General features: G+C 34.2%; 2 protein-coding genes across 4 annotated transcripts in view; both read right to left on the reverse strand.

Annotated features, from left to right (window-relative positions):
• Positions 1 to 2,063, reverse strand: part of LOC127866802 (uncharacterized) — an 8,902-nt gene extending 6,839 nt beyond the window's left edge. Inside the window, exon 1 of the mRNA XM_052407625.1 lies at positions 1,924 to 2,063. Coding sequence (XP_052263585.1) covers positions 1,924 to 1,981 — 58 coding nt within the window. The 5' untranslated portion in view covers positions 1,982 to 2,063. The remainder of the gene's footprint in view (positions 1 to 1,923) is intronic.
• A 930-nt stretch (positions 2,064 to 2,993) lies between these two features.
• On the reverse strand, positions 2,994 to 6,679 carry LOC127866795 (lim and transglutaminase domain protein ltd-1-like). 3 transcript variants are annotated; one of them, XM_052407613.1, is made up of 2 exons: positions 6,548 to 6,679; positions 2,994 to 5,648 (listed from the first exon to the last, which is right to left on the reverse strand). In XM_052407613.1, exon 2 carries the CDS (start codon positions 5,625 to 5,627, stop codon positions 3,444 to 3,446), a length of 2,184 nt encoding a protein of 727 aa, XP_052263573.1. In that variant the 5' UTR covers positions 5,628 to 5,648; positions 6,548 to 6,679; the 3' UTR covers positions 2,994 to 3,443. The 3 variants fall into 3 exon arrangements, with proteins under 3 accessions (XP_052263573.1, XP_052263575.1, XP_052263574.1); XM_052407615.1 differs by having other exon boundaries at positions 2,994 to 5,602; positions 6,548 to 6,604; XM_052407614.1 differs by lacking the exon at positions 6,548 to 6,679 and adding an exon at positions 6,377 to 6,495.
• Positions 6,680 to 14,022: the final 7,343 nt, after the last annotated feature.

A 14,022-nucleotide genomic window follows, 5' to 3' on the forward strand; every position in this document is an offset into this window, starting at 1 on the left:
AACCGATGGATTAGTGACAAGTTGCGCTTCTATCTATAGCAATTGTGTCCTCAAATTAAGACCACAGTTCGAAGTTAACGGGTCTCAACATCGGTCAAGTCAATGTTCGTGTATGTGGGTTGTGTTGTTTAAAGCTATGAAATAGTTATAGGTAATAATGTCACTAATAGTTATGACGGCATTCTGACCAATGAGAAATGCGCTTTTAAAACGAAAACGTGACTCTTTTATTAATTGCAACCATTTGCACAACCGTGCGTACGAGGTGATTTGCTTTGCCTTATCTATAGTATTAAACAATTTATTTCTTCTTGGAATGTCTTTATCAAGGCACTATGCATACATCATAATTGTTTATAAATTATGTTTTCTATACACTAGATCTAGAAAAATGCCAATTAAAGCTAATTTTCGGGGGGCATATTTAAATGCGGTTTGTGAACTGTTCTTTCCGTTTTAATCGATTTTTAAAAGAAAAAATATGTGCCCGAGAAGAGTTTAAAAATGAATTAATCTTCTATTACATAACAGAAATTATTTTTATAGGTTAACACGACTTACAAATGTTAATTTTTCTTACAAATGATCTACATGTGCTATGGTATGATTGTTTGTTGGATAGTAAACGATCTATGCAGAAAACCAGAAATAAGTTGTTGCAATTCGTCTTCAGTCAAATGATACATGTTTCCATGATTGAACGTGCATTTTTAAAGTTACTATTATGACTTTCTTTTGTCCAGTCCTGCTCATGGAATCTCGATGCGATGACACAGACATTGTGAATGAAAACATCAGTTGCATTAGTTGAATTCTTCTTACAGTGCTAACGAGAGCAATACTGAATAATACTGCAAATTCGAAAACGGAAGGAACACCATTGAGACAGAGTATTCGAAAGATATGTCACATGGTAGATTATCGTATATTAAGACCCGGTCTGTAACGGTTCGAGCTAAAGAAGTACAAACATTTAAAACATATCATAGGAAAGGTTAATTTAGAGGTATTGGCTATTTTACAGGAAGAGAAAGAAAGAAAAATATCCCTAGTGAAGTTCGGTATTTGTATGAGTCTTACACATATTCAGTTTATGCCACGACTACAGACAGGACCTTGAAAGCTACAAACATAACATTAAATGTGGATTCAAGTAAATAACACACCAAAACACACCTGCCAAATGATACTCATATAATATGAATGTGCAAAAGTGGTTAAAATATATTTCTACAAAAAAGCTGTAGACATTTTTGTTCCTGATAATCGAGGTAAGCATACAAAAAAACTTTAACGAATATGATAGCAGTAATGTACGTGAGCATATTTTTTAATTGCTGAAAGTGCCTTCCGACTACTGTTAAGCAAATTCAAACAATGTTTACATCGAAGTTACTTTGACAATTGCAAATATGCAAAGGTGTATTAAAAAGATGTGTACATATTGTGGAATAGTGTATCATAATGATAGTTTGTATCGCACAATTTTGAAAATATAGCTCAGTATAGGTTCATTGAAACTATAGAAAGGCCGATTTGAAGGATATGGAGAACAGTTACTACAAAATAGCGTTGAACGTCTACAATGTAATATATAGGCATATTGTCCGATGAGTAAAAGAGCCTATAAAGGTATATGGAATGAGGTAGTTGATCGCGGTGGAGCCATTGATATGAAGTCTTAACTTAAGCAGGACACCGTAGTGGTCAGGTTCATGTGTTCAATAAAACAGAAACAGTATCAATAACCTTGCAAGTGTTATAGATATGCATCGGTTTTATCAACGAGTAAGCAAGGAACACACTTTCTGGTCACCAGGAAACGCAAGCATTCAGGAAGTTGATAATATTCAAACTTTGTCATAACATTGGTTCAAATATTCTTAACCTTCCATTTATATAAAACAAAATTATTAAACTTACCCGCTGCATAATACATCCACAGAGAGAAGTATCTAAAGATAAACTTAATATTTTCCATTGTCAATTTGTAAATTTAGCACACTTTAAGTTAAGATTTCTCAATGGCTACACTATCGACTTAAAGAAGGACGCTGCAGTTGGGTTTATTGAAATAAGAAATGAGAACAACATTACTATTTGTCGTTATCTTCGGATATTATTGATAGTATTATCGAGATCTGGGTTTCCAATTTAACATAATCATAATAATAATTTACGAATGTCTCTGCAAGTGCGTGCAATATTTGATAGACAGTAATGACTTTGCCCATCAGGCCAGTGGTTTATTGCTTTATTGGATGCATGCTAAGTGACACTCGGTTAAATACTTAAACTCAAAGATGTTCGATATCATAGAGCGTACTTCAATCTACTAAGTGTTGAAAAATGTACTTGCGATTTCGATAACAACATTTCATTTTCTCATATGTAAACGCCACACGAATTCTGAGGTAGATTTGAAACTACCATTATACAATATCACAATTAAAATGTTTTTTTAATCATAACGACACATTTATACGCTGCGTAACTTCCATACCGACATCTTCAATTTTTTTGTTGTAAAAAATGTGCCTATTAATGCTTCTGCATTTATTAAGTTCAAACTGAAAAAAACACATTGTTGTCGAATGTTATGAAAGCAATATTTTGTTTGATATACTGCGTTTTTTATTGCAACCCCGTAGATAAATTACTAAATAGTTATTTAAACCTTGATGCTTAACAATTTGTTATTGTATTGTTAAATGATCAACGATATTAATGGTCAAAGTAATTATACAAATAACAGAAACATTAAGAAATAGAAAACCTTACTGAGGGCCCTATGGCAGTATAATTACCAGCCAGGAAGCCCCAAATAGTATACTGACAGAAGCCGAAGGCTGAGGTCCATATACTATTTTGGGCTATCTGACTGGTCACTATTCTGACATTTGGCCTGAAGTGAGGTTGTATATTTCTTATTTTATACCGAACATTTGTGTGCAGATAAATGTCAATAGAAATAAAAAATAAATAACACAATATAAATTTCATCAATATTTATCAGTTACTATTAATAATATGCACCGGTGTAAAACAAGAATACACAATGTACATTTAAAACCAAATTGAACAGACGACATTTTTGTAAACAAAGGAAACAGTACTCGAAAAATCTTTGCGTTGTAAAACTTGCACACATGTTACAAATAACTAACATTCTAGCGGGCACTATTAGATGCGCGTGCATCTAGTCAGCAGTATCAAAATACTGATTTAATTTTATTCTACATATACAATGACTAAAATATTGAATATGAACATACTAATGTAATATGTTGTTTCCATATGATTACATGTGATAATATCGTCAAATGTAGCACGTAGTGTCAAGTACGCTTTTGTTTATTGCGTACAGCTTCATTCTAGAAGATTGTAAGACCTTTAAAACATAACTATTTAATGAAAATAATATATTACTCTATAACAGTTCACTAGCAATCCAACAACTTTAGTTTGTATAATTGGAAAACATCGTCTATCCAGTGCGCGAATGCAGCCGCTTCTCTACTTACTCCAAGAATTTCGACAAGATCTATATGTTTGTCCCCTAAGAGCGACTCGACCTTTTGTATACGGCTGTGAATATCGGCGTCGGTTATTTCGAAATTCTTCAGCCGTCTATTTAAGTTTTTCGGACCTAGAATTGTCAGATGTGGTTGAATGTCCTCCCAAGTCACGATCCTGGACGGGTCCTCGCCCAGAAGTACCAGTGTTGCACGAAGAACGCATACTAGCCGATCATCTGGTCGGTTCATTGACCTGAGAGATGCAATATCAGTATTGCTGATTTGTTCAATAGCTTTTAGGCACTTCAAATACCTAGACAAGTACCTATGTCTGGCACAGGCCTTTCGAAATATGTCGACGACCTTTCTGTCGCGGTGTAGACCACTCGCACGCGCTTCACTGAGAGCCTGTGTCAATAGCTTTATATCTAAGCCTTTGACACACTCATTGAGCCTTCCAATAATTTCAGCACGAAATTCTTCCATTTTCTGCTTTGGGTCTAATTTAGCTAGAACTCTATAGTTAATCACGTGCCCTTTATCAGTTGCATTCAGTGTTGCATAAATGTTCAGAATCATTTCGGAAACTTGTTTAATTGGTATCTGTATAACGATGTCACCATCTTTAGATGGGGAAAATGAACTGTTGCCACCATATGTGGCATTACTATTATCTTCTTCGGGATGCTCGTCATACTGGTTGACTACATCCTGTAACTTGAAACGTAATGATACATTCCTAGTTCTTGCGTTCGGAAGAAGTCCGAATTTGACCTCCAAAATCTTTCCAGCAATACAGATGATCTCACCACCGATGTGTGATAGTGCTTTGAGTCCACATTCTTCGAGATAAGAGTTAGGACCCCATCCGATCTTGTCTACCCTCGGAAAGAATACCAGCCAATCGTGGACCATTTTAACTTGAACATTATAAATTGCAATCCAGTCAAACTCTGTAAATACATCATTTGATCGACCACAAATTTCAATTTTGTACAATCCAGCTCTTGGGAACCGAACAGTAATTGACAATATCGAAGCGCTGGAGATCTGAGATTCTCCATCCAAGTCCGTCTTTGAATCCATGTCATGAAGGTTGTGATCTGCCACCAAACGTTTATGAATAAAATCAATCTGTAGATTGTTATTATCAAGCTTTTCCAGCTCCCACATTTTTTCTTCATTATAATATTTTGCCAGCAATTTAAATTCCTGTTTCGAAGCTTGAGAACTGTCAAGTTGAAAGCATAACTCGAGTTCACCTTCCTGACAGATAATTACTCCGTGCTTATCAGACATCATTTTCATATTTAATTCAAAGAATCTAGGTTTAATGAACGCCTGTGCTTCAAATGCTAATTGTGTCGTTGGTTCGACAACTAACTGCCACTTGACACGATCAGTAAAATGTGTTAACCTCAACTTTTCCGGATCAGGAAAGAGATATCGGGTGTCCACTGTTTCCCCAGAGCCCCAAAGAACGTCAACGAGCCTCCAATGCCCATCTACTAGTACTGCATTCCATTCTCGTGTATATTTTTCCTTCATTTTCTCTTGGGGATAGTAGCTACCGCCTTTAACGAAGCCTTTAATGATCACACATGGAATCTTTGCGTAGAAACACATTAAAGCAAACAGGACAGCGCATGTGTTTCTGGAGTGTCTTATTTGATTTATCTGATACGCAAAAGAATAGCGATCTGCTGATATCGAAACCGGTGTAGTCCTTGCAATTTGTAGCGATAGCCAAAAGTACATTATCTTCACTTTGTCAGCATCTGTCAGCGTAACGTCACTGTGTGATTGTGACCCACGACTTAAAAGTGTTTCAATTATCACCTTTAAAGACACCAACCGATCGAGTAATATTTCCTTACACATAGATTCTATGAGTTTATCGTCTGTAATGTTATAATTGATTTCGCGCTTTGGAACATGGGGATGTTTTGCAACTTTTGCTAGTTCCGATTTGTTGTTCGTGTAAAGGTCATACTCCGCACTGTATACCATACTCAGGTTTCCATTCTTTGGAAGATACGTTGACATGAACCAAGGTTCTGGACCTTCTTTGTTACGGATGATATCTTGAATGGAAACGTTATTGCCCATTATTGTGTGTGGAATTACGATCTGTAATGGAAATATTTCACTGAATGTAACAAATGATTTGGATTTGCATGTAGCTTTAAATGTTAACTCAATGGTACTTAAAACTAACTTAAAAGCAATTTATGTTTGGAATTTGGTAAGCAAAGTGGATTGCAGAAACTATCTCGGAAAAAACGAGGTTGCTATGCGTGTTTTTTTCAATGTCGATATTTCTATACATGCATTAAAATATTAAGTGTTAACATATCATATTTTTCAAAGTTCACATTAAACAATAATATGAATACAATGTTGTTTTTTTTCAATTTAATACTTATGACAACATATCTGCATAAGCAATTGAATCATTCGCAAACTTCAACTATGTATATAATTATTCATTTTAGCAGAAAATAAAGTATTATAGAAACACATTTAAAAATTAATTTAATTAGCGAGACGATGAATTATGTGTACATTTAATATATTGGATACCTCGTCAATATTTCACAATAAAAACTGCAATCCTAAAAACGTGTTTATTGACATAATTTTACATCCTATATGTGTGTTTCGTGTATGTTTAAAATTCTTATTTTAATTGGTCAGAACAGCGTATGAACACGCGACGAAACAAAGAAAATTAAAACATATATCTGCAACTTTTTTATTTTAAACAATCCTTGCATCATAGAAATTACACAATAGCATTAGCACAATAATATTTTTATAAAGAACATTGCTATCGCTTTCTTCGTTTGGTTTCTTACACAAACATTGAACACTATTTCACATATAGCTTGATATTGTTTTAAATTCGATTGAAACACGTTTTTTCACTTTAAGAACGCAGAAATTTCCTATTTTGCGACAAAGCCGATTATCAGAGTAACAGATTTAATAAAGAGTAAAATTGAAATGTGTAAGCTAAATCAACAAACCGTTATTTGTATAGCCGATCTTCGAAGTAACCCGGTGAACAATGTCCTACCAAAAACATGACAAAATAAACATATGAGAAATTTATGACATTGCAATTTTCGCGAATCAATACAATCGATGTAAATATTGATTGTGTCGTGGTATCTCAAAATGATAACATTTATGCTGCATTACTTGTTGAAAATGATGATAAGCTAAGGAATTTACGAGTTTATATTTCTCAAGTACACTTAGACCATTATCTGATATCAAACATAGCGCGCTAAACTACGTCTAGCATATTGCACTGGGACAATAAATCAGCCGATAAGAGTCTTTATTATCGACCAGGAAGAATTTATCTGACTTGATTTGACCGGTTTACTCAAACTTTTGTTTAAGTGGTGTTGCGGCAGTTTATTTAACCGAGGAACTTTTTATAGCAATACCAATTATGCTATTATCACAACTCAATATTTGTGTTATTAGTATCATCAGAAATGGCCATAATACAATTGTCAGTGGTCAGGTGGAGTTAACCTTTTTTTTACTTTTTATCTTTCTTTCATTTCATTCTTGTTTTATAGTGGAGCTCTTTAGTCCGGTTGTTTACATTTATCAATTTAAAGAAGTTAATCACAAACTTCAAAACATGCCGAAATCTGTGAACAAGTTCATGTAAGTTATTGATGATTTAGGTCGAGTTTGATACTGTATGGTATTATGTTTGTGATTAAATATTGTTTTTTATTAATGTTTTTTGGTAAGATTTTGTGATCCCAGTTAAGATTGTAAATAAATTTAAATGTTTATGCATATTAATAACAATCTATGTATCGGTACTTCGGTTTTGCCTTATTGATGTATTTTATGAACTTTGACGTAGACGGTAGGGATAGTTAAAACAAAAAATCTCTGTTAAAAGTGCGGTGACCCCTTTTTTGTTTGTGTTTTATGATGACAATACGTAGATGAACATATTTGAGCAGTTTCGCAGAATTCTATTAAACAGAAAAATATTAAATTCCATTTATGTGGTTACAATAGTAAAAAATGACGTATTGGGTGACATAAAAATTATAAAAAATAAATTTCTTAAAATTTAACTTATGTACTCCATTTTATTGGTATTGTGTGGTTTAATTAAATGGTATACGATGTATCTTAGCTTCTATAATATCTACATGTTGCCAATTTCATAGGTTATTAATTATTTTTACATTATTTTTTTACGAGATGTTTCAAGTTTATGAAAAAGTACGTATTATATAATATATAGTGTATTCCCCCACTGGTTTCCACGTTTTTATACTTTTCAGAATGCACATTTGACCTTATTGATATTTTGCGTTTGAAACAGATAGCTTGTTCTGAAGAAGTGTACCAGAAAATCAAATACATTCGAGTTATACAATTGTCTGCTGTAGAGTAAAATAAAACATTTTGGTCCACAGTGCCTATTCATTATTTTGACATCCAAAAATCATGTGTAGATGTGTTCCAACGATACATGGTCGCAATTGATATTTAATTGTGTCATTATACGATTTAGTTTAGTTTAGATATTGTATCTAGCGTACGCCGTTTCTATTCATGTATTTGTGCATGGTTGAGGCTTTTGCATGCTGACATTAAAATCGTATATACGTGCATAGTGTTTTCTGCTTAATAAGCGGAAGCTTTTTGTATTACATAAAAGCATATAAAATAAGAGATTTGTTTGTCAGAAACACAATGCCCCCTATTGACCCGCTTTAAAATACAATTTCAATATAGCATTAGGCAGGTTTAGAAATTATCTCCCTTTTAAAGCTTATTAATTCCATTGGATTGTATTTATTTTTACGTTTGACCTTGAAGGAGGACCTTGACGTTGACCTTTCACCACTCAAAATGTGCAGCTTCATGAGATACACATGCATGCCAAATATCAAGTTGCTATCTTCAATATTCAAAAAGTTATTGGCAACGTTAAAGTTTTCGGACGGACGCACAGACTGACGGACTGACGGATGGACGCACAGACTGACGGACTGACGGACAGTTCAATTGCTATATGCCACCCTACCGGGGCATAAAAATTCATTGTACCACTTCATCAGAACGTTTATTACAGTTTCTTTATGCATCAACATTTTATCTGATTTGAAAGGATTATAGTAATACGATTATCACATGTGTACTTGTCGAAATGTCAAAGGTCCTGAATATTAACTGTATTTAACTTAATTAATCGAATACATTTTACAGTGCATAAACATACTCTTTTTTCAAATTTAGAACTAACTGCATGATACAAATGATATTAGCAACAAACTAGTTATAAATAAACCATTGACAAATAAAAATGTATAAACCACATTTCTTCTTGGTATTGGTAATATCATGTCCAATGTTTCGTGTTTTAGATCAATTGATGATTCGTGTAATGTTTTTAAACAAGGAATGTGCGATACGGATTTAAGGGGACCTGTTTATAGATTTGATTGGCAAAATGAGCATTGACAAAAATGTCTTAAGGTCCCTTTTTATTATTTTTTAACAAATAAGCGAAGTCATGCTAAGTCTTATGGATGAATTTGAAATAATAGAAGGTTAAAATATGCGTAGTATTATGCGTTTCTAAAGTAGTCCGACATTTATGTAGGAAATTTAGTTCAGGGAACAGAACAAGTATATGTTAATAGATTATTCAAATACAGACGTTGTTTATTCGGATTGCTAATGACCGAAACAGATTTTGATGACAGACGTTATTATACACTACATGACACTTTCAATGCGACACCTCGCACCCTTTACGTGAGGTCGTTTGATACGAATATAGTGAGACACGGACATTTTCCAATGAGTTTCTCATCTAATCGAAAACAATATTACCAAACAAGAATGAACTGAAAGTTGATTTATTTCCCTTGCTTCGCATGTGAGTATAGTGGACGTATGTAATGGCAATAACACATTATAACAAAATAATGCACGCAAACATTACAATATTTTGCCTGAAATGTATGGGTGCATTTTTTACTGGTACCGTCGATGAAAATGATATTAAATCAAATCGCAAGCATTAACTATAGTATTGAATGTACTATGTTTCCGTCAATAGCAAAACACTTGCGAACATAGACGCCGCACATTTAAAGTATTTGACAATTGTAAACAATAACATGAATTGAGAAACCTATTAGATCCGAGGATTTTAGATTCATAGTGGGCTGCACTTTTTATACCGGAATCCTGTTTATAAATAACATTTCAACTTTCGATTTCATATATGTTTTAAAATTAAAGGTATTTTTACTTGTACATACATTTGTATATCAAAGGACCATGTTGCTTAATCGGTACACTTGGAGGCTGAGAGATTGTCCAGTGATAAATAACAAGTAATAACAGGAAACATGATGCCCTAAAGCGCTATGCCCAATTCAAGTTGTACAACACTTGTCTTAGATTTCAGCTTGTGATCTCGTTTTGACATAACATGATCCAATTTTCAACTTTTCAAGCTATAGCCATGTAAACAATCGACAATATGTGTCATCAATATATATCCCAAATAACGCATGTCGAGTGTTGATAATGGAGATTTCATCTTTTGGCCTAGATCTGAGCGTGACCAGATATTATACAGATAAACATTCTGACATCATATCATCAACATACAAGTATAACTATGACTTTAAGAGTGGTAACCCTTTTTTAATACTTTTCACTTGGTGAAATCGATGGTTTTGATATTTTAAAGATACTATCTTATCAATAATGAGGACGAAAAGTTCTTTGCAGAGTGGTTCCTATGTTGTTTTTTTTAGATTTGACATGTTTATATTGTCTTATATCTTGAGTTAAATGCAAACGAGAGTAATATGACGGGTCTCAAGCGCTGACCTGAGTTCAATGACAATTGTAGATGATTCGACCTCGTGACCTTATTTGAAATGGCAAATTCTTTACCATTTTAAAGATATAATGAAAACAAATATTCAGACTATATTACAATATTTATATTAAAATGGGGAACAATAAAATGTACACAAGAAATCCATCATCGAAGACCCTTCCACATTTTAAAAATGGAGTCTTTAAAAGGTTTCCAAATATATATTATGATTTGAACATGGATCTAATTACAAACAAGTAGCTAGTGTTAATCGGTATTTTATGTGAAATATATTTATCTAGAAACTGTTAAGAATTGCTAATATATTTTAAAATTAAAAGTAATTCAAACAATCCAATTTGAAGATTGATCTCTGCAGTAATGAAGACATCACAGTTTACTATCTTTTGAATTACCATGTTTTAATAAAAATTGACCAACGGCGTTAAAATCAGAATTGAGATATCAGCTTTGCCCTGATAAATGCATGATGACCGACTGACAAGTTATGTCTGTCCTGCTAAAACTCCAGCCTGTTTGGTCGCCACTTCTATCTTGGACCCTAGATTCTTCGATCACCTTAAGAAAACTTATCATATCCAAAATAAAGTATAACTACTCTGAGAAATCAATATCTGTACCGTGAATAAACGACGGTAAATGGCCTATTTGTTTCACCTCTAAAACTGAACCATAGCTATCCACAAAACAATCTTCGGATTGGTATTCTACTTTATGAAATTAGGGTTTAAGAGTTGTGAAGAATCGCCTCTTATGATCGTCCTAACTTGATCTTGGCACTATTACATCTTACAATATTTCATAAGGTTTACATGTATTGACACAAAATACTTTGAGGCACGTATAAAAAAATATATCAAATTCTAAATCGAAACACATGTCCAATCGCTCGCAATCTAGAGCAAAGCAAATTCATTATATATAATACAATATGTACACTTTTGTGCTTGAAATTGTGTATAAGCATATACTCCGTATTTTTAAATTGTGATAAAAATGTATGGTACTGTTATCAATTGTTCATGGATGGAACTTAAAGTTTTTTAACAGAACGGAAAAAATACGAACTGTGTATATTATAACGTTAACTATAATAAATTTATTAAAGCGGTTCCAGTTCTGTGTCATTCTGTTTGGCTCTTATGAAGGTGATACATCATAGTCATGTTCGATGAACATTGCAAGGATAGTGGCCAGTAAGCTATTATTAAAATCCCATATGTGCCGCAAGTTTGTAGAACACATTTAAGCATTCCGATTTGGTTTTGCAGAAAATACTCCATTGCAATGCTATGCTAAGACAAAAATGAAATACAAATGCATTGTTTGATTCGACATACACGAAGTCTCCTAAGGATTTAGCTCGTTTATTTCAAACACAGCTTGTAGCCAATGTCCAAACGCAGCGGCTTCCAGGTTAAGCTTAACCAATTCAATAGGTTTTAAATCTCCATCTTCTAAAATTGTTTTCGCCATATTTATCCTTTTGTTTCCAGCCTCGACTATGTTGAACTTTTTGATACGTCTGTAGAGATTGTTTGGTTTGAGAAGTGTGATCAATGGCTGCATATGTTCCCATTTATCTAATTTATGTCTATCCTCGCCTAAAACCACAAAAGCTGTGCGTATTATTCTTACTAGCTTATCGTCCTGGTTATGCATGGCTCTAATTATTGCAACGTCGTTACCAGTTATTCGTGCAATTTTGTTGATGCATTCTCTATACCTCTTAACATGTACATACCTAGTACATGCTGTTTTAAACACATCTTTGACCTGAATGTCCCGATGAAGCCCACTGGCTCTAGCAGTATTTAGAATCTGAACCAATTGTACAATGGCTGTACCTTTTATGTTTTCACTGAGTTGTTCAATTAGTTTTCCCCGAAAGTCCGCTAGTAATTGTTGCGGATCTTTTTCTGCAACAATTCTATAGTTAATCACGTGTCCTTTATCGGTTTTGTTTAAAGTCGCGCTTATGTTCAGAACCATTTCAGATAGTCGATCGATATGCAATTTAACCAAAATTATTCCGTTTTTCATTGGACGGAATTCGCCTACTTTTTCACACTTACTGGCCTCTTCTGTATCAAGTTCCAGATCGTCATAATTTGTTATTATTTCTCGCAGTTTGTATCGTAAAGTTATATTTGTTGTTTTGGATTCGGGCAAAATTCTAAATTTCAACTCCAAATCCTGATCAACAATACACCTAATCTCACCATTTTTATGAGATATTGCTTCCAGACCGCATTTGTCTAGATACGGATTAGGTCCCCAACCAATATCTTCCACCTTTGGAAAAAATACTACCCAGTCATGAACCATATTGACGTAAACAGTGTAAATCGCGATAAAATCAAGTTCCTCGTTTCTTTCAAGTGAGCGACCAACGATTTCTAGTTTATATAATCCTATCTTTGGAAACCGAAATTTAATCGTCAAAATGAAACGCTGTTTGTTTGTCAGTGGATTTTGTATTTCTACTGAATCATCGATCGTATTGTTCTCCTCAGACTCTTTGATCACTTGAATAAAATCCATCTGCAAATTAATGTCACCAAGCTTTTCAATCTTCCAAATCGAATTTTCGTAAAGCTTTGCAACACACTTGAATTCTTGGCAAAACCCCAATGTTGAGTTCAGTTGAAACTGATATTCTATCTCTCCTTCTGTACATATATTCACACCCTCTTTGCCATTTAAAACGGTCATTTTCATTTCAAAAAACCTCGGTCTGAGGTAAGCCTGTGTCTCGAATTGCGATTTTGTCAGTGGTGTTTCAATTAACTGCCAGAGATCTGATTCGGTAAAGTGTGTGTACTTCAACATTTCCGGATCAGGAAAGAGGTATAGAAGATCGACGGTTGGGCCAGCTCCCCAATAAACGTCTACGAATCTCCATTCCCCATCTACCAACACTGCGTTCCATTCTCTTGTGTATTTCTTCTCCATCTTTTTCCGGGGATAGTAGCCTTTGCCTTTGACAAACCCTTTAATAATTACACATGGTACATGTCCATAGAAACACATTAAAGCAAACAGAACAGCAGATGTGCTTTTATGATTTTGAATTAAAGCCAGCTGATGATACATTATATATTCATTTGCCGACGTGGTGTACTCAGGATGGTTGGCAATATGCGTTGCTAACCAGTAAAATAGTGTCATAACTTTATCGGCTTGAGTACAGTTTACATATGAAGACTCTAACTTTGCAATTAGTGCCTCGACGATGTCTTGGACGGTATTCTGGTCGCTACATGTTACATCCTGACATATTTCCACAACAGTTTGTAATTGCACGTTGTACAGTATATCTCCTTTCGGTGGTTCGGGAATTGGATGAATCGTGGCCAAGATGTCCGTGTTGTTCGTAAAAACCTTGAAAGTGTCGTTGTAAGACAATGAAAGGTTATGCGTCGTAGGTGAGTAGGTTGACATAAACCAGGGTCGTACTTGTTCGGATCCCTCGCTTTTGATGTGATACGACGATCGGTTACCCATGACAACGTCTTTTACTCCAAAATCCGGAGATGTCCATTAGTTATGCGTTTGTTCTGTGGTTACTACCTTGGTTGTAAAGCT

This window comes from Dreissena polymorpha, chromosome 2, assembly GCF_020536995.1.
Source record: "Dreissena polymorpha isolate Duluth1 chromosome 2, UMN_Dpol_1.0, whole genome shotgun sequence".
Classification (NCBI taxonomy): domain Eukaryota; kingdom Metazoa; phylum Mollusca; class Bivalvia; order Myida; family Dreissenidae; genus Dreissena; species Dreissena polymorpha.

Coding starts and splice junctions, on each gene's coding strand:
- LOC127866795 (XM_052407613.1), bottom strand. CDS start 5,627: ATGGGCAATAACGTTTCCATTCAAGATATCATCCGTAACAAAGAAGGT.